Raw genomic sequence first — 18,538 nt, 5'->3', positions numbered from 1 at the left:
TTCTAAAAAACTAAAAAAAAAGGGGGGGGGGCGGGGAAGGGTAACATGATTTGACCAGAGTGAAGAAACGAACGTTTTGAGAGCATCTACAGATTTCTGGTCATTTTCTCGAAGGAACTCTTCGAAGGCCATTGCATCATCTTGGAGTTTTCTTTCTGCTTTTTTGAGTTTCTTTTCCTTCAATGCTATGCTTCTTTCAAACCTTTTAATTGTGTTTCTTTTGGTAGCCAGAGAATACTAGGAATATTGAAAACAGAAGTGCATTGAAAACATTATCCCACATTTTGAGTACATTTCTAGTACCTTTCAACAGTCTAATAGAAAAGAGAAAAACAACCTACATGGTAAGAGATCATTTGTATTAGGAATAGTAGCATGCTGACATCTTGAGGCATCAAGGCATTTTATATGAGGGATAGTTAGAAGGGAGACTAATTCTTTCCCACCTTTATGAAGAAGCTCAATGTTGTTGCAAAATGGCCATGCTCCATAAATCAAAAATAGCTATATATCCTCCCTCCCCTCTAAAGAGCAGGTGTATCTGGCATTACCCAAGTCTCACTCCATTACTTTCTGAGCTTCAGGAAATTGGGTGGGCTGCAGCCACAAAAGCCACCAACTTCTCCTCCAATAGGAAGGAACATGGGAGAAAGCTGGTTCCAACATGTTATACTAGACGCATTCCTCCAGAAAAGGGGGCAAGGGGACAGATGCTTTGTATGACTGCTAAGAGAGTAAGTACTATCTCTAGTATAATTTCCAAAATTAATAATGTTTACTCTTAGTAAATAAAATAACAACTTGACTTTTAAAAATGGGTATTTCAGGTTCCAACTATGCTACACAAAATAAGAAAGACGCCATGAAACCACTTCAGTTTTCAAACCCTATTGCAAGCCTTTTGAGAAGTGGACTCTCTTAAATCTGCAATCACAAGAGTCTGTGGGCATCTTCCTTTGTCATAACTAACAGGAATTTCAATAGCCCTGGAATGCCTCACCAAATGGGGTGGGGACAGGATAGGAGAGAAAGGGGAAAAGGTACAATTACAATTAGTACGAATGTTTTGAAATCCTAGTGTATCTGTCCTAGTGAAAAAATACCTAGGACATCCGTAATGTCAGCAGGATTTTATGATAAACTCAAACTCAAATCCAAGGAATGATATTTAATAAACAAAGGTGTCAGGTTCTATTTATAACTATCACTCTTATTTTAAGTGAGATCTTTTCTATCGATTGCAGCTGGCAGCATATGAAAGCATTAACCAGCTTAGATTTGTACTCAAAAATGTGTGATGTGAAATTATGAAAAGTCAAACACATTTTCATTTACTCATAAGCATCAAAGGCTTTAATCAAGACAGATTATCTTCTTTAAGTGATTAGATACTTGACAAAAGAAGTGTAAACAAGATTCAATTCATTCGTTTTGTAATTAAGTCTCCCATTGTTAAGTGCTTCGTGTCTGTGCTTTATGGTAAATGAGTATACATGTAGAGATATTAAGTAATGAAGTTTTTCAGTTATGGCTTGGCTTCTAGTTAAAGATTCTTTGTTCTAAAAGCCTCCAACTGGGACTGGCACTCCCTTCCGATGTTAGTGGGTATAGGGAAAGCTGGGAGGACTCTAGAGTTCTTTCAGGATTTGGAAGGATGTGTTCAGTTCATCTACTCAGATTTCCACCATATTCATCCAAAACTCCAGGAGAATCTGGATTAGACTGGGCTTTTTCAGTGCTATCCTGGTCATGGGGGCGAGAAATGGGAAAAGGGGAGAAACAGGGACCAGCCACCCTCTGGAGCAGCGGTTCCCGAAGTGCAGTCCCCACACTCACAGGATCCGGAGCACCTGGGAACTTGTTAGAAATGTAAATTCTCATTTCCTACCTGGACCTACAGAATCAGCAAAGCTGACACAAAGTCCAGCAATCTGTGTTTTAATAAGCTCTCCCAATGATTCTGATGCATGCGAAAGTTGGAAAACCACTCCCTTAGGATAAATTTCCTGATTAGGTTACAGGAAGTGTGGAAACCTGCCTGCTAAACCTGTTAAAATGTAAGCTCTCTGGGGGCAGGATTCTTGTTTTGTTCACTGCTTCACACTTAGCAAGCATTCAATAAATGTTTGCCCAGTGAATGAACTGATCTCTCCAGCCAATACAGCTGGGCATGTAATGAAAAAAATAAAATGTTGTCAAGGTAAACATTTAGCAATGCTACTCAATAAGCATTACATTTGGCTAATGGGAAAAAGAAATTACTTTTACTACCTCAAGCAGAAACCGATCTCTCTGGTCATTAATGAATTCATGGACAGTCCTTTTGGTGTCTGAGCCTTTAAAGAAAATTGAAATAGACTTAGGTTTAGTGCATTATTTTTCTTTTTATTTTAATAATTCAGTTTTTTTGAGATATGTTCACATGCCATGCAGTCATAAAAAGCGTACAATCAATTGTTCACAGTACCACCATATAGTGTGCGTCCATCACCAAAATAGTACATTATCTTTCAAAGATATAAAGAATAAAAGCTAAATAATGAAATTATTGCATACAGTATGAATCTGGGCTCAAAAAATACATACCTTCAAAGGAACTTTTTTATGACCACTTAAAAACTGTTTTAATAATAGTAACTATCATTTATTTTGTGTCCAGGAATTTATTAGACACTGTAAGTACATCATTTAATTAATACTAACAACACTGTGTCTAAGGTACACATTGCCAGATGTTAAGATACTTATCCAAGATCACACAGCTAACAGGTGCCAGAAAGGGGTATCATGTTGTTCTGTATGACTCTAAAGCCTGTGCTACACTAATTAAGATAGAAATATTTTAAATCTTAGTATCTGGCCAATCCAGACATAAAACTGAAATTCTTAGTCAAAACCTTTTTGGGGATCACAAACCAATTTTTATTAATAAGCAGGAAAGGAAAAGATGATAACTAGTTCTACCATATAGCAATTGTAAATGGTAAATGCCAAAAGTTTCTTTTCAAGGTTTCTTTATTCTGGAAAATTATACTTACGCTACATTTCAACAATGATTGCTTCATGAAAAACCAATGGGATATGCTATAAGATAAAGTCTCTTAAAAATGTAAACAGAAGTAGAATTACAGTAATATTTCCCAAATAACCAGTGAGCTCATATTGCATTAGGAGGCATACAGTGTAGTAGTTATGGAAAGTGATATAGAGCAAAGTGTCCTAATAAAAATGTAAATAGAAATAGAAATAAAATATTTCCCAAAAAAGTGAGCCAGGGTTGTACTAGGAGACCCACTGTCTTCCTGGGGTCACATCCTGTCTGGAACTCTTATTAACTGGAAACATAAGCGAATTACTTACTCTCTCCAAGCCCTCAGTTTCCTCATCTGTAAAATGAGGATACTAATTGTGGCAGATTATATTATTGTTCCCAAATATTTGCTGGCCCTCCCTTCGAGAGCATTATCTGCTCTTTGCCTTTATTGAACTTCAACTAGACAAATATCATGACTTGGCCAATGAAATGGGAGTGGGCATGGCCTAAACTGCTTCTGAGAAGCTTTAAGAACTACCTACCACCTGGTTCTCCTTTTTTCCCTCTGCCTCAACCCCAAAGAATTACCAGACAGGGGCTGTTCCTTCAGCAGAGGATCATGCGATAAGCCACAAAGTTTAAAAGTGAACGAGACACAAACCTGTTATTAGGTTAACATATGTTAGTCTAAGCAGGTATACTCTTATTACTCTCTACCTCATGGTGGTGTGAAATGGAAATGAGGCCACCTATTATAAAATGCATGGCAGCTTCTTAATACTTATTTGTTATTATTAAAAATATACAATGGGAATGGGTGATCATTTAATTTTTCAATGTTACGAACAATATTAATAATGATCATCATCATCTGTAATAATAGTTGGGGTGGGGGTGTGGGAGGAATAACAAACAACAAGCTTTGGAGTCAAACAGTCCTGAGTTTGAATTCTGTATCTACCTAGTGACTTTGGGCAAGTGACTCAATCTCAGAGACTCTTTATATAATCTGAAAGTGTTTGTATAAATTTGGGATAATCCTTTTCTTGAAATGTTGGTAAAAGTTGTCTGGCATTTTCACTGTATGAAAAAAATTCAACACTGCTTCAGTTTGAACCTTACTGTGCACGTATTTTAGGATTTATAAGATTAAAATCCAAACAAAGATCAATTTGGTTGGTATGTCTCTTTTTTTTTTTTTTCTATAAAAGCCAGCTGCATCACCCCCACTACCTTTTTTCAATGCCATTTATTTGTTTAAGAAACCAGGTCATTTTCCCTGTAAAATTCCTGCAAATGGATCTGGAAATTCCATCCTCATAGTGTCATTTAACATGGTCCTCCATATCCCATATTTATTTGATTAGGTTTGGGTTCAATTTACTTAAACATTTTTAATGGGAAAAAAAAACAAAAACAAATGATAGCACTCACTGAAGCTTTCATTTGGTCACTTATGATAGGTCATCAGAATTGAAAATTAATTTTAATATCCAAAAAATCCTACACTGGCAATTTACTAAATATTGTAGCCATGCTTATCATTTCAGGCTACAGTCTGGTACTGTCTAGATGAGTTGACAGAATTTTTATTCTTCAAACCTAATAAGACTGATTCTAGTGGATATCCCATTTTGGCTAGTCTAGCTATCAGGCAGATCTTTTGACCAAGTAACCTTGTATGTTAAAGTCCTCCCCAAAGTGTTTCTCAACACCAGAGCACCTCCATCGCTCAGTGGGGATGTAAAGACAAGTCTGAGGAATCTGAGTCTGTAGAGAAACACTATCAGGTGTCACCCTTTGAGAACAAGACCAACGTCAAGCTGCAGGGTACTGGAGGCAGAAATGGCACTTCTATATGTATGCTAACCGATCTATCTATGACATCTGGCTGCCCCTATAATTTCTTTCATGTCCATCTATTAATTTGAGACTATGAGATATACAAAAATAAAATAATCTAGGCCCCAAACTTAAGGACCACTTGCTCATTTTACTGTCATGTGGGCTTTCCTTCAATCAGAATTCAGGTAGGAAACATAATGGGGGTTTCATCCAAGTCAACTTGCTGTTGGAAAGAGAGTCTGAGGGAAGCTTCTTTATTTCAAGTGAAAATGTCCGAATTGCTTATCTATGCAATCCGAAGGTATGGATAGCACGGTTTCTACTGCTGGCAGAGCTCACGTGGCCTTGGATACCAGGCAATTTTAATATTTCCCTTTGAAGAGTCCACTATATCTCATTTACTCTCAAGAGACCAATGATCTCCCTGTTGAACAGCAATGGTGTAGAATAGGGTCATCTGCAAAGTCATCCTTCCTAGTTATCAAGAAACTGTTAGAGTGGCAAGGATTTTCAAAGTCAGCCATTCTGTGTAGAACTCTTTCTAAAACATATCACATGTCTTCTTGCTTTATAAAGAAAACAAAAGATTTAGAATGTAATTTTTTAATGTTCTTGATGACTTAGGGTTGATTCTCGAGCCATTCTATAGAGGAGGACTATGAGACATAAGAATGAACCTGGATATACCCTAGAATTTGTGGTACAGTCACTGATATCACCTTGTGTCTATCATGAGCCACTTTCTCAAACAAATTATGATGAAGAACATGCAACTACAAGGCCTTCTAAATAGATTAACATGACTTCTTTTTTGTTATATTAATCGCTGAATCCAAAGTCCTCTCCTAAGTGTTTTTTTTAAGTCTCTGAAGATTTTTTTTCATAGTTTGGGAAAATGCATGGGTTTTGGAGTCGGAGAAATTATTTTTTAAGTTACCACAGCAAATCATAGGCAGTTAATATATGTTTGTTCTTTCTTCCTTCCTTTCCCTTTTATTTCTTTTCCTTCCTCTTTCTTCCCTCTCTTCTTCCTTTTAAATTTTTAATTAAAAAATTTTTCAGACCATTCATTGGTCTTTTATATTTCATTATCCTAGCATTAATCATTTCAACCTGTTAGCTTCAGATTATTTTCTATTTCACTGCCCTTAAGTAGGAAATGCCCACATTTGACTACCAAATTTCCCTTTCATAGCAGTAGGATGGTCTTGCAGTATTTCAGTACGTGCCTCCAGAGGTCATTAAAATCAGGTGGTGTTTTTGCTACAACAGGAAAACTTAGGAAATTTTAAAAGTTTGCCTGTTTTTTTATCCTAATAGCTTCCTGTTGGATACATGAGTTTTATCGCTTGGACAATCAAGGCTTTTCTATATTTAGAAATTTTCTGTACTTCTAAATCTACAACTGATTATAAATGGCCAGAGCCATTACCTTTCATTTTATCGACCTTTGCCAACTTTTACACTGTATCATTTTGGCAGTGCTTTTTTTCCTGAGAGCCTTGAAAATGAATAAAGTCTATTTCATGGAAAAGTATGTTTTCTTATTTAAAATAGATTCTCTCACAACCCTTTATCTCCATTTGCAAAGACCCACCATATTGTGAGACGGCATATATTCTGCCTTTCTCACCTTCAGCAAAGCCCACAAACCTGACTTTAACTGTAAATGTTCACAACGTTCACCAACATACGGTAAATTAGACTTACCTTCTGTTAATCTGAGAACAAGGGTTGGATCTAGCCCCAGATTTTCAAAAGAGCCACCAGGAGTTTCAGCATAAAAAGCTATTTTGCTCAGGTGTGAACGACTCTTCATTCGGGATGAAAAAGTCGACTTTTGGTGTATTTTCATGCTGCGGTTCATAAATTTTTCCTGCCCAAGTGGAAAAGTGTAAAATAGTGATCACGTAGAAATATCATTTGCAATGAATCCTTTTTTTCCTCTTCAGATTGCCACCAATATATTAAGCAAATGACCCCAAGTTCTTATCTTTGAAGAAATGTGTATCATTTTCATTTCCTTACCATATGAAGCTGAGAAAATAGATATTTTTTAAAAAAGCATTTAACCTTTACTAAACATGTACATCAAAATTACAAGACTGGAAAATGTCCTTCTGGCTTTATTTTCACAATCTTGTCTTGTCCAAAATGCAGATACAAATTTAGAAATTCTGCTGACTTAAAAGGGCTAGTTCTATGAAACTGAAAACTTGAGACGATATAGACTTCTCCAGTAAATATAAAAACTTAGGCTTCAATTTAACTAATCTTTCTTCAATTTAATTTTGGGTAAGTTACAACAGAACTGTATGTCACATGCAGAAAACAATCATCTTACAGATAAGTCAATTGTTAGGCATTTTTATGTGTTTTCCTCATTCTAATTAGGACAAAGAAAGCTCTGAGTCAACTTTTACCTCCCAGAGTAAAGAAAGCAAACCTCATGAAATGTGAACCAAGCAATGTAAGGGATGACCAGACAAGTAGTGAGGTTAATCCTCGGTGGCACAGGGCAAAAGTAGCCTCATTGCTGACTTACTTTCATACCAAATAATTAAAAAATGACACCCTGTCCTCCTCTTTTACTCCCTCTTCCTCACTGTCCAAGCAACACACATATATACATTCTCTTATCCATATTTGCTCAGCAAATTCTGACTTATTCTTGAAGACTCAGCTCCTGCTATCTCCTCAGTGAAGTTTTCACACACACACACATACACCCTTCTTCTCCCTTTTCTCACCAACAGAGATGAGTGCTTCTTTCTGTTTTCTCTGCATACCTCTATCAGTCTATTTCATCAAACTGAAGATACCACTTATTGTAAGACACATTATTACTTTATGTATTGCCAATTATATATGGCATCTCATCAATGTAAGTGGCACCCCAATTCCAGAAATGTGGGAAAACTGTGGGCATTAGAATCAGTGAAATAGGGTGTACCATACTTGTCATAATGGATTGGAATGGTAGGTCTGCTTCTCTAGGCCCCAACAGGGGCTGGACACCATCTGTGAGTTGTGTTTATATCGTCTCCCCAGCATGGTGTGTGGAGCACACCACATACATCGATGTCTGACTGCATGTCTTAAACCCAGCGAAGTTCATAAGAGCGATATGAGACTGAACATATTTCTAACATTAACCAGGATTGCAATTTTAATAGAAACTTACCTTTCTTTTTGCTGCTAATTCATTTTCTTTGAAAAGAAAGAGATCTTTGAAAAAGATCTTACATGGCCTTTCCTTTTTGGGCAATTCTTCCTTTAATTTTTCTGTTAAAAAAACAAAAAGAGGAAACCATAAGTTCTGTCACCCCTCCTCTGTTGATCAAATGGAGTGGCCCCCAGCGGCCAGGATAGAGGAAGTGGGATGCGTGGATCTCTGAGGAGGTAGGACACAGGGAGCCCGTCTCTCTACTCCAGGCAGGGATGCAGGGCCTTGATCTGCAGGTAGGAGCCCCAGCTCCTCTCCTTCCCACAGCAATGAGCACAGTGCTTTGGTGGTTCATGGGGGATAGTCAGAGTTTGTTGAGTAAATAAATAAGGAGGTCTTTGACAGAAAACTGGGATCATATTTTGAGATATTAAGACATTGTTTCTTCTCACCACCCACCACAAATATATCCACTGCTGCCCTTATCCCACCATTCGGGCAGCAATGCACACAGCCACCACCCTCGGGAAAGGCTGGGCACAGTCCAGACTAGAGTATTAAAAAAGAAAAGTCAAAGATAATAACAAGTGTTGGCAAGGATGTGGAGAAATTGGACCCTCTTATGCTGCTGGTGGGAAAGTAAAATGGTGCAGTCACTTGAGAAAATGGTCTGGCAGTTCCTCAAATGATCAAACATAGAATTACCATATAAGCCAGAAGTTCTACTCCTAGAGAAATGAACACAAATGTCCATGCAAAAAATTTGTACACAAGTGTTCCTAGCAGCATTATGCATGATAGTCAAAAGTGGAAACAACCCAAATGTCCATCAACTGATGAATAAATAAACTGTGGCATATGTATCAATGGAATATTATTCAGCCATTAAAAGGAATGAAGTACTGATACATGCTACAACATGGATGAACATTGAAAACTTTATGCTAAGTAAAAACAGTCAATCTCAAAAGACAACATATCATATGATTCCATATATATGAAGTGAAGTGTCAAGCAAGGAAATCCATAGAGAAAAAAGTAGATTAGTGAGACTAGTGGTTGCTTAGAGCTGGGGGGTAGGGTGGGAGTATCTTAGTTTCCCAGCTGCTATGACAAATATTACACAATGAGTTGGCTTAAACAATGGGAATTTATTGCTGCTCACAGTTTTGAGGCTAGAAGTTCAAAATCAAGTTATTGGCAAGGTTTGCTTTTCTCCAGGGAGTCTGTGACATTCTGGTGCTGGCTTGCTGCAGTCCTTGGGGTTCCTTGGCTTGCATTCCTGCTTCCAGTCACATGGTGATGTTGTCTCCTTTTTTCTCTTCTGGTTTCCACTGACTTCCAGCTTCTGGCTTATCCCTGTGGCTTTATCTTTATAAAACCTCCAGTAATATGAATTAAGACCCACTCTCATTCACTTGGGCCATACTTTAACTAAAAATAACATCTTCAGGAAGTCCTATTTACAGTAGGTTCACACCCACAGGGACAAGGATTAAGATTAAGAACATGTCTACACTGGGTACATAATTCAACCTACCAGAGGGGAAAAGGGGAATGGGAGTAGGGGGGATATCTAAAGCGTCTGGGGTTTCTCTTTGTGGTGATGAAAATGTTCTAAAATTTACCATGGTGATGCTTGTATATATCTAAAACCACTGAATTGTGCACTTAAAAAGGAAAAAAAAAAAAAATCTGACTATCAGAGAGAGAGAGAGAGAGAGAAGAGAGCCACCTCAATTTCCCAGTGGATTTTTCGTCTTTGTTCATAAAGTCTGGAAAAAGAGTCTTTCTTTCATTTTTTTTTCTTGACTTTTAATTCTTGCAGCTGGGGTGGGGATGGATAAGGGAAATCTTGGCTTTGAATACCAATAGCCAAAGCCAAGAATACAGAGAGCTTGGAGTTGACACCTTAAACCCAAGAAAAGGAAAGGATGCCTGAGGACACATTTCCTACGGTCTGTCCCTGACTCACTAGAATCCCTCTGGTCCACCTCCAGAGATTCTGATTTAATGGGTCTGGGGTCAGGCAGGCATCAGACTATGTTGAGCACTGCCAGGCATCTGAATGTGCAGCCAAGGCTGGGAATTATGGGAACACAGCTAAAGGCTGCCCAAGAAGTAGCTATTGGCCCCAAGGACTCTTTTGGGAAAGTGGATGTGACTGCAATTATAGAATTCCCAAACACAATTTTTTGTAAGTGACAGGTTAGGGAGAGAGAAAAATCACAGAGCAGAAGCCTTGGGTTTAACATGGAAGAAGATGTAGAGACAGCTGAGGTCAGGCGAGGGCAGGTGAGGCTCAAGAGCAGGAGTATGGAAGAATGTCCCCAACAGGCTGAGGATGCAATGGGCCTGGGGCTGCATGTCACTTGCAGAGTGTGTGGACCTGCCACCTAGCACCACCATTCCCAGGCTGGGGAGGGATCCCAGATCTCCCAGGATTGGGCCTCCAAAGTTCTCTGGAGGGTGAGTCACAGGTGGGCTGGGTACCTCATCCCAACCAACCACTGATCCCTCAGAAAATCCTACAAATTTAAGCCATAGCCCATACCAGGTGGCTAAAAATCTTGAATGCCTAACCAAGTTTAAATCTATAAGTTGCCTGTAATTAACAAGATGATATTTTTTTCCATCCAGGCAGATTTAGGAGCTTCAAAGCCAAGTTCATTCCAAGTTTCCTAAATTACAAACTCACTACAAGCACCAGCTCCTAGCCAGTCATTCTTCTAACCCCATACCCACCAACACCCATTAGATTCCACCATTAGCCAAAGCCTCCTGCCTTAACAAAGGATCTCACTATGCCAGCACTCGAAGAAGCTGAACACTAGGTCAACTTCTCTCCTGCCCTCCCCTTTTTTCTTTAAATTCAGTTTTATTGAGATATATTCACATACCATACAATCATCCATGGTGTACAATCAACTATTCACAGTATCATCATATAATTGTGCATTCATCACCCTGATCTATTTTTGAACATTTTCCTTATACCAGAATCAGAATCAGCATAAAAAATAAAAATAAAAAAGAACACCCAAATCATCCCCCCCATCCCACCCTATTTTTCATTTAGTTTTTTTTCCCCCATTTTTCTACTCATCCATCCATACACTGGATAAAGGGAGTGAGATCCACAAGGTTTTCACAATCACACTGTCACCACTTGTAATCTACATTGTTATACAATAGTCTTCAAAAGCCAAGACTACTGGGTTAGAGTTTGGTAGTTTCAGGTATTTACTTCTAGCTCTTCCAATACATTTAACCCTAAAAAGTGTTATCCATATAGTGTGTAAGAACATCCACCCGAGTGACCTCTCGACTCCATTTGAAATCTCTCAGCAACTAAAGCTTTATTTCATTTCAAGATGTTCTCAATCCCATGATGCCTGGTCCAGATTCATCCCTGGGAGTCATATCCTGCGTTGCCAGGGAGATTTACACCCCTGGGAGTCAGGTCCCACTTAGAGGGGACTGCCTTCCACTTTTGCAATATGGGGTCTGCTTAGTTCTATAAGTCAAATTCTACTAGCTGAACCCTGGCTGCTCAGAACACTTCCTCTTGTGTTACTAATCAAACTCGTCTTTAAGCTGCCTTGCAAATTCCTGTTCTTATTAATTAACCACTTTAGGTAAAACCTTTTCCTCTACTGCCTTTTCCTCACTTGTTTAGTTTCCTGTAACAAATCACCACAAACTTAGTGGCTTAAAAAAAACCACAAATGGATTATCTTCCAGTTCTGGAGGTCAAAAGTCTGAAAAGAGACTTAAGGGGCTAAAATCATAGTGTTAACAGGGCTGCATTCCTTAGGGAGGTTCCAGGGGAAAATCTGTTTCCTAGCCTTTTCTAGGCTCTAAAGGCCACATACAGTCCTTGGCTCATTGCCCCTTTCCTGTCTTCAAGTCACATCACTCCAATCTCTGCTTCCGTCCTCACATTGCCGTCTCTGCCTCTGATACTCCCATCTTCCTCGTATAAGGACCCTTGTGGTTCCATTGCACCCACTCAGATAATCCAGGATGCTCTCCCTATCTCAAGAAACCTTAACTTATCACATATGCAAATTCTTCTTTGCCATGTAAAGTAACATATTCATGGGTTCCAGGGATTATAACATGGACATATTTGGGGGGCCATTATTCTATCAACCACACTCAGTCTCACTCTTTTCTTAGCCTTGCTCCTTGCTGCTACTTTATTTGACTGGTCCTATTTCTTGTATTCATTCATTCATTCATTCATTCACTCAACAAATACTGTTGAGCTTCTATACAGTATTTGTTAGTAATGGTTTCTTAGGCTTTACATCCAAAGCACAAGCAACAAAAGAAAAAATAGAAAAACGGGACCTCATTAAAGTTGAAAACTTTGTACATCAAAGAACTTTATCATGAAAGTAAATAACAATCTACTCAATGGGAGAAAATATTTGAAAAACACATATCCAATACCCCCAATATCCACTCTCCCTTTCTCTATAGGAATAGTGCCCTTATTTCTAGCTGGGCATATTCCACCTAAAATAAAGTCTACATTTCTCAACCTCCCTTGGAATGAGGTGTGGTCATGTGACAAAGTTCTCTCCCAGGGGATATCAGTGAAAGTGGTAAGTGTGACTTCTAGAAAGTATCCTAAATGGAGGGACCTCCTCTTCCTATCCTCTTTTCTCCTCCTTGCTGGCAAGAATATGGGTATGATTATTGGGCCTGGAGCAGCATCCTGGACCAAGAGAATGGCCAAGAAACAAGCTAGAGCGAGCCTGGGCCGATGAAGAATGTAAGCCTCCATACCAACCCTGGAATGCGTATATGCAGACTTTGTTTATCAACAAAGAGAAATAAACTTCTATTAGGTTTAAGCCACTATTGTTTTGTATTTTCTGTCTGTTGCAGCCAAACCTTTTCATTTTAAATACAAATAGTGCCAAATTTTACTCCGAAGAGGATGAATATAAAGTGCCTGTTACCCTTAATACACTCTTAGTGTTTGTCAAATAGTTAAGTGAAAAAACAAAACAAAACAAAACAACAACAACAAAACAGTTATTCCTTGTACACTAACTCTTAAAGAAGCAGGAAGATCTGGAGAGAATGGGTGGCAAATGAGAAAGATGGATTTTGATAAGTTTAGTTATTCATGTCCTTTATTATGAGAGATAATTGAGTTACTTGTTTCATGTCATAGGAGACTCTAGCAAACTAACTAAACATGAATTTTAATGCTTTCCTGATTTGAAAATATTTTTTTCTCAGAATTCAAAAGTGGAATGGTGTGATGTCATCAACATGGCAACATAAATAGCTACTGAAAAGTTCTCTCCAAAGATCCAAACAAAAAAAGGACAATTCTGAATGGTTTCAAACTCTGGGGGAGAATATAGACTGGAGAAGAACCCTGCAAATGCCGAATTGAAGAAAGAGAAGAAATATCCGGTAGGAGTCTTCCATCCCAGACCAGCCAGTCCTCTTTTTCCCCTCCCCCTCACTCAGTCTCAGACTTTAAAATCTCTCACAGCAGTAAGACATAACCGAAGACCCAGGGAACAGGGGAGAACATTTCAAGGCCCAGGTCAGTAAGGGACAAAAAGACTGAGAAAACATGGACAGAAACTGTGTTTCCAGCCCTAGGTCTGTCCGAAATCCTTTCCCCCACCCTTCAGGGAAGCAGCAGCTGGCGGCTGTTTCCTTGCCTTGAAGACAGCTGGAGTACTGGGTCAACTGCAGGAGTACTCTGTCACAGGTGGAGCCCCACAGCAAGCCAGATTTTGGCCAGCAAAGTGAGGGCATAGGAATCCCACAGATTCAGCTCACCTGTGTAGATGCAGCCTGTGCTTGAAGGCACAGCAGCTTCTGAGAGCGATTAAGCTACTGAACAGTACCATCTTCTGGTCAGTGCAGAAGGTGCAAGAGAATTGAAATACTTTTAAAGAGATGCTCCAGACCCTTTCTTAGGACCACAGAAGCTAGTCTACACACCCTGTATGGAAATCCAGCCCTGTTTTGGCTAAGAAATATGGAAGACCCAACTATTAAAGCAGTGATCTAAAACAAACCCAGGTCTTGCTGGCCACCAGAAAACAGAGCACTACTGGAAGCCAGCAGATTTGTATGACCACACACAGTGAACTTGCTGGGGTGACCAGTGCCTGCCACTCATCCCTGAGCAGGCCACAGTGAGTGCCTGATTTGGGGGGGAATACTGGGGGTCAGAGACAATCTGACATCTGGCCAGTGAAAAAAACAAAGAAGAGATAGAGATCAAAGACAAGAAAACCCTAGGCAAAAGAGAGAAAGCAACCTGCAGAATAAACTAATCAAGAAAATCAGATGCCTAGACAGCAAAAAAATCATGAACCACACCAGGAAACATGAAGATATGGTGTGCCAGTTTGAATGTATTATGTCCCCCCAAACGCCATTATCTTTGATGCAATCTTGTGGGGCAGACATATTAGTGGGGATTAAGTTGGAACGTGTGGATTAGGTTGTTTGCATGGAAATGCGCCCCACCCAACTGTAGGTGGTAACTCTGAGATATTTCCATGGAGGTGTGGCCCCACCCATTCAGGGTGGGCCTTGATCAGTGGAGCCATATAAATGAGCTGACAAACAGAAGGAACTCAGTGCAGCTGTGAGTGACATTTTGAAGAGGAACTACAGCCAAGAGGGACACTTTGAAGAAAGCACAGGAGCTGAGAGAGGAGCTGTGGATGAGAGACAGTTTGAAGATGGCCGTTGAAAGCAGACTCTTGCTCCAGAGAAGCTGAGAGAGGACAAATATCCCAAGTGCAACTAAGAGTGACATTTTTGAGGAACTGCAGCCTAGAGAGGAACATCCTGGGAGAAAGCCGTTTTGAAACAGAACCTTGGAGCAGACACCAGCCACGTGGCTTCCCAGCTAACAGAGGTTTTCTGGACACTATTGCCATCCTCCAGTGAAGGTACCTGATTGCTGATGTGTTACCTTGGACACTTTATGGCCTTAAGACTGTAACTGTGTAACCAAATAAACCCCTTTTATAAAAACCAATTCATCTCTGGTATTTTGCATTCCAGCCGCATTAGCAAACTAGGACATATGGCCTAATCAAAGGAATAAACAAACACCTCAACTGAGATTCAAGAGTTGAAACAACTAATTAAAGATGTTCAAACAAGTCTTCTAAATCAAATCAATGAGTTGAAAGAAAATGTGACAAAGGAGATGACGGATATAAAGAAGATACTGGGTGACCATAAAGAAGAATTTGTAAAAACAAATGGCAGAACTTATGGGAATGAAAGGCACAATAGAAATGATGAAAAACACAATGGAGATATATAACAGCAGACTTAAAGAGGCAGAAGAAAGGATTAGGGAACTAGAGGACAGGACATCTGAAATCCTACACACAAAAGAACAGAGAGGGAAAAGAATGGAAAAATATGAGCAAGATCTCAGGGAACTGAATGACAACATGAAGTGCATGAATATATATGTTATAGGTGTCCCAGAAGGAGAAGAGAAGGGAAAAGGGACAGAAAGAATAACAGAGGAAATAATCAATGAAAATTTCCCAACTCTCATGAAAGGCATAAAATAACAGGTCCAAGAAGTGCAGCATATCTCAAATGGAACTGATCCAAATAGACATACTCCAAGACACTTACTAACCAGATTGCCAAGTGTTAATTACAAAGAAAGAATTTTGAAAACAGCAAGAGAAAAGTGATCTGTCACATACAAAGGAAGCTTGATAAGACTAAGTGCGGATTTCTCAGTAGAAACCATAGAAGCAAGAAAGCAGTGGTATGATACAATCAAGATAATGAAAAAGAAAAACTGTCAGCCAAGAATCCTATATCTGGCAAAACTGTCCTTCAAAACTGAGGGAGAGTTTAAAATATTTACAGATAAACTGACACTGAGATAGTTCATGAACAGGAGACCTCCTCTACAAGAAATACTATAGGAAGTGTTACAGATTGATAGGAAAAGACAGGAGAGAGAGGTTTAGAGAAGAGTGTAGAAATGAAGATACCAGGAGACAGAAAGCGGTTACAGATTGGGCATTTGATGCTGATGGAGTATAGAATGTTCAACAGGATTCATTGTATAGATCCAGAAATTGATAGCACAATACTGGGGAATGGTAGCACAATATTGTAAGTACATTGAACAAATATGACTGTGAATACAGTTGAAAGAAGAAGGTTAGGGACATGTAGAACACAAGAAGGAAAGGTAGAGGATAAAGACTGGGACTGTATAGCTTAGTGAAACCTAGTGTGGTCAATGATTGTGAGTAAATGTACAAATATAAGTATGTTTTTACATGAGGGAGAACAAATGAATGTCAACTTTGCAAGGTGTTGAAAGTGGGATGGTATTGGGGAAAAATACAATTAATGCAAACTAGAGTCTATAGTTAACAGTAACATTGTAACATGCTTCCATTCATTTGTTAACAAAGGCAATATACCAAAGCTAAATGTCTATAAGAGGGGGATCCAAGGGAGGGGTATGGGATTCCTGGCATTGGTGATGTTATTTGACCCTTTTATTTTATTTTTATTTTATTTTTTCTTTTCTTTTTTTAAGTCATTTTTTTTTTATTTCCTTTTTTCTTCTCTTCTTCTTTCTTTGTAGAAGAAATGGAAATGTCCTCATATAGATTGTGGTAATGAATGCATACCTATGTGATTATACCAGAAGCCACTGACTGTTTACTTAGGAGGGACTGTACAGTGTGTGAATAAAACTGTTTAAAAAATAAACAGAGGGATACAAGTGCTGGAGTAAATGTGGAGAGAGGGATGTATCTATTCACTGTTGGTGGGGAAGTTGAATGTTGCAGCCCACCTGGAGGGCAGTGTGTTGGTTCCATAGGAAGCTAAGTTTGGGGTTGCCATATGGTTCTGTAACTGTTATTGGGTATATACTTGGAAACTGAAAACAGGGACATGAAGGGACATTTGCACAGTGGGTTTATGCTGGCAGTATTTGCAATGGATGGAGGTGGCCTAAGGATACATTGATAGATGAACAAAATGGTGGACTGTTGTATAGACATACAATGGAATACTGAGCTGCTATAAGAAGGAATGAGTTGTGAGATATGCAACTACGTAAATGGACATTGAGGACAGTATGTTGAATGAAATAAACCAGAAATGAAAAGACAAACATTATAATGACTCATTAATATGAACTAACTATAATGTGCAAACTCTGAGACTTGAATCTGACAGCATAGGTTATCAGAGCAAGGCTTATGGTAGAAGTTCCTAGACTGTAAGCTCTTACAGCAGTTTCATCTATTCCTGAGTTGTGATGGCTGTTTCTAAATTCTGAGGTTCTGAGCTCTGTGTGTATAACCTGGTCAGTCCCTGGAATTTCAGGTATCTGTGTGACACCTGGGACTCAGCCAGATTTCAGTAGCTATGAATGTCAGCATTACCCCAGACAGCATATGTTAAAGAGGATGAAAAAGAGATCAGACTTCAATTAGAGATATGAATGAAATGGACTTGGTTAGGACTAAGGTAAATTAGACTAAAGGGTAAAGGATGATATTGAAGGTGGTTTAAAACTTCAACTTCCGTGTGAGAACAAAGAAAGAGATGTTTATTTGGTGCAAAAATCTGTATTTTTTTGTAGCACACTATATAATTTAACTTCTATGGTCAGTTTATTCAAACACCAAAATTCCATGGAACTTTGAATAAGGAATGAAATCTGGTTGGTTTTTACAGGCTAGTATGAGGCCCCGATATATCCCAGAGTAATTTGGGCAGAGAATAAAAATGTATTTGCAAAGCCCCCCTGAGGGACTGGGAAAAAATGTGGAAATATTAAACTTCCCTACCTGGGGAATTACTGATATTCTCACAAACATTGGGGACTGCCAATCTAGAAGACCATGTCCTCGATCTTGGGGCTTGCCCTTATGAAGCTTGTTACTGCAAAGGAGAGGCTAAGCCTACTTATAATTGTGCCTAAGAGTCACCCCCAGAGAACCTCTTTTGTTGCTCAGATGTGGCCCCTCTCTCGCTAAGGCAACTCCTCAGGTAAACTCACTGCCCTACCCCCTACATGGGATGTGAACTCCCAGGGGTGTAAATCTTCCTGCTAACATGGGACATGACTCCCGGGGACGAACCTGGACCTGGCATTGTGGGATTGAGAAAGTCTTCTTGACCAATAGGGGAAAGCAAAATGAAACAAAATAAAGTTTCAGTGGCTGAGAGATTTCAAATGGAGTCGTGTGGACATTCTGGAGGTTATTCTTACGTGTTATACAGATAACCCTTTTTAGTTTTTAGTATATTGGAATAGCTAGAAGGAAATACCTGAAACTGCTGAATAGCAACCAAGTAGCCTTGATTCTTGAAGATCATTGTATAACTATATACCTTACACTATGTGATTGTGTGACTATGAAAATCTTGTAGCTCACACTCCCTTTATCTAGTAGTATGGACACATGAGTAGAAAATGGGGACAA

At 39.1% G+C, this 18,538-nt stretch overlaps 1 protein-coding gene across 1 annotated transcript in view; it reads right to left on the bottom strand.

The window, feature by feature from the left end:
- Positions 1–18,538, bottom strand: part of CCDC38 (coiled-coil domain containing 38) — a 54,891-nt gene that overhangs the window by 31,883 nt on the left and 4,470 nt on the right. The window contains exons 3-6 of the mRNA XM_037846711.1: positions 8,064–8,164; positions 6,590–6,755; positions 2,272–2,336; positions 74–237 (exon numbers count right to left, since the gene is read on the bottom strand). Of these exons, the coding sequence (XP_037702639.1) occupies positions 74–237; positions 2,272–2,336; positions 6,590–6,755; positions 8,064–8,164 (496 nt within the window). The remainder of the gene's footprint in view (positions 1–73; positions 238–2,271; positions 2,337–6,589; positions 6,756–8,063; positions 8,165–18,538) is intronic.

The sequence above is a fragment of the Choloepus didactylus genome, chromosome 8 (genome assembly GCF_015220235.1).
Source record: "Choloepus didactylus isolate mChoDid1 chromosome 8, mChoDid1.pri, whole genome shotgun sequence".
Lineage (NCBI taxonomy): Eukaryota > Metazoa > Chordata > Mammalia > Pilosa > Megalonychidae > Choloepus > Choloepus didactylus.
This window is presented reverse-complemented; position numbering and strand designations above follow the sequence as displayed.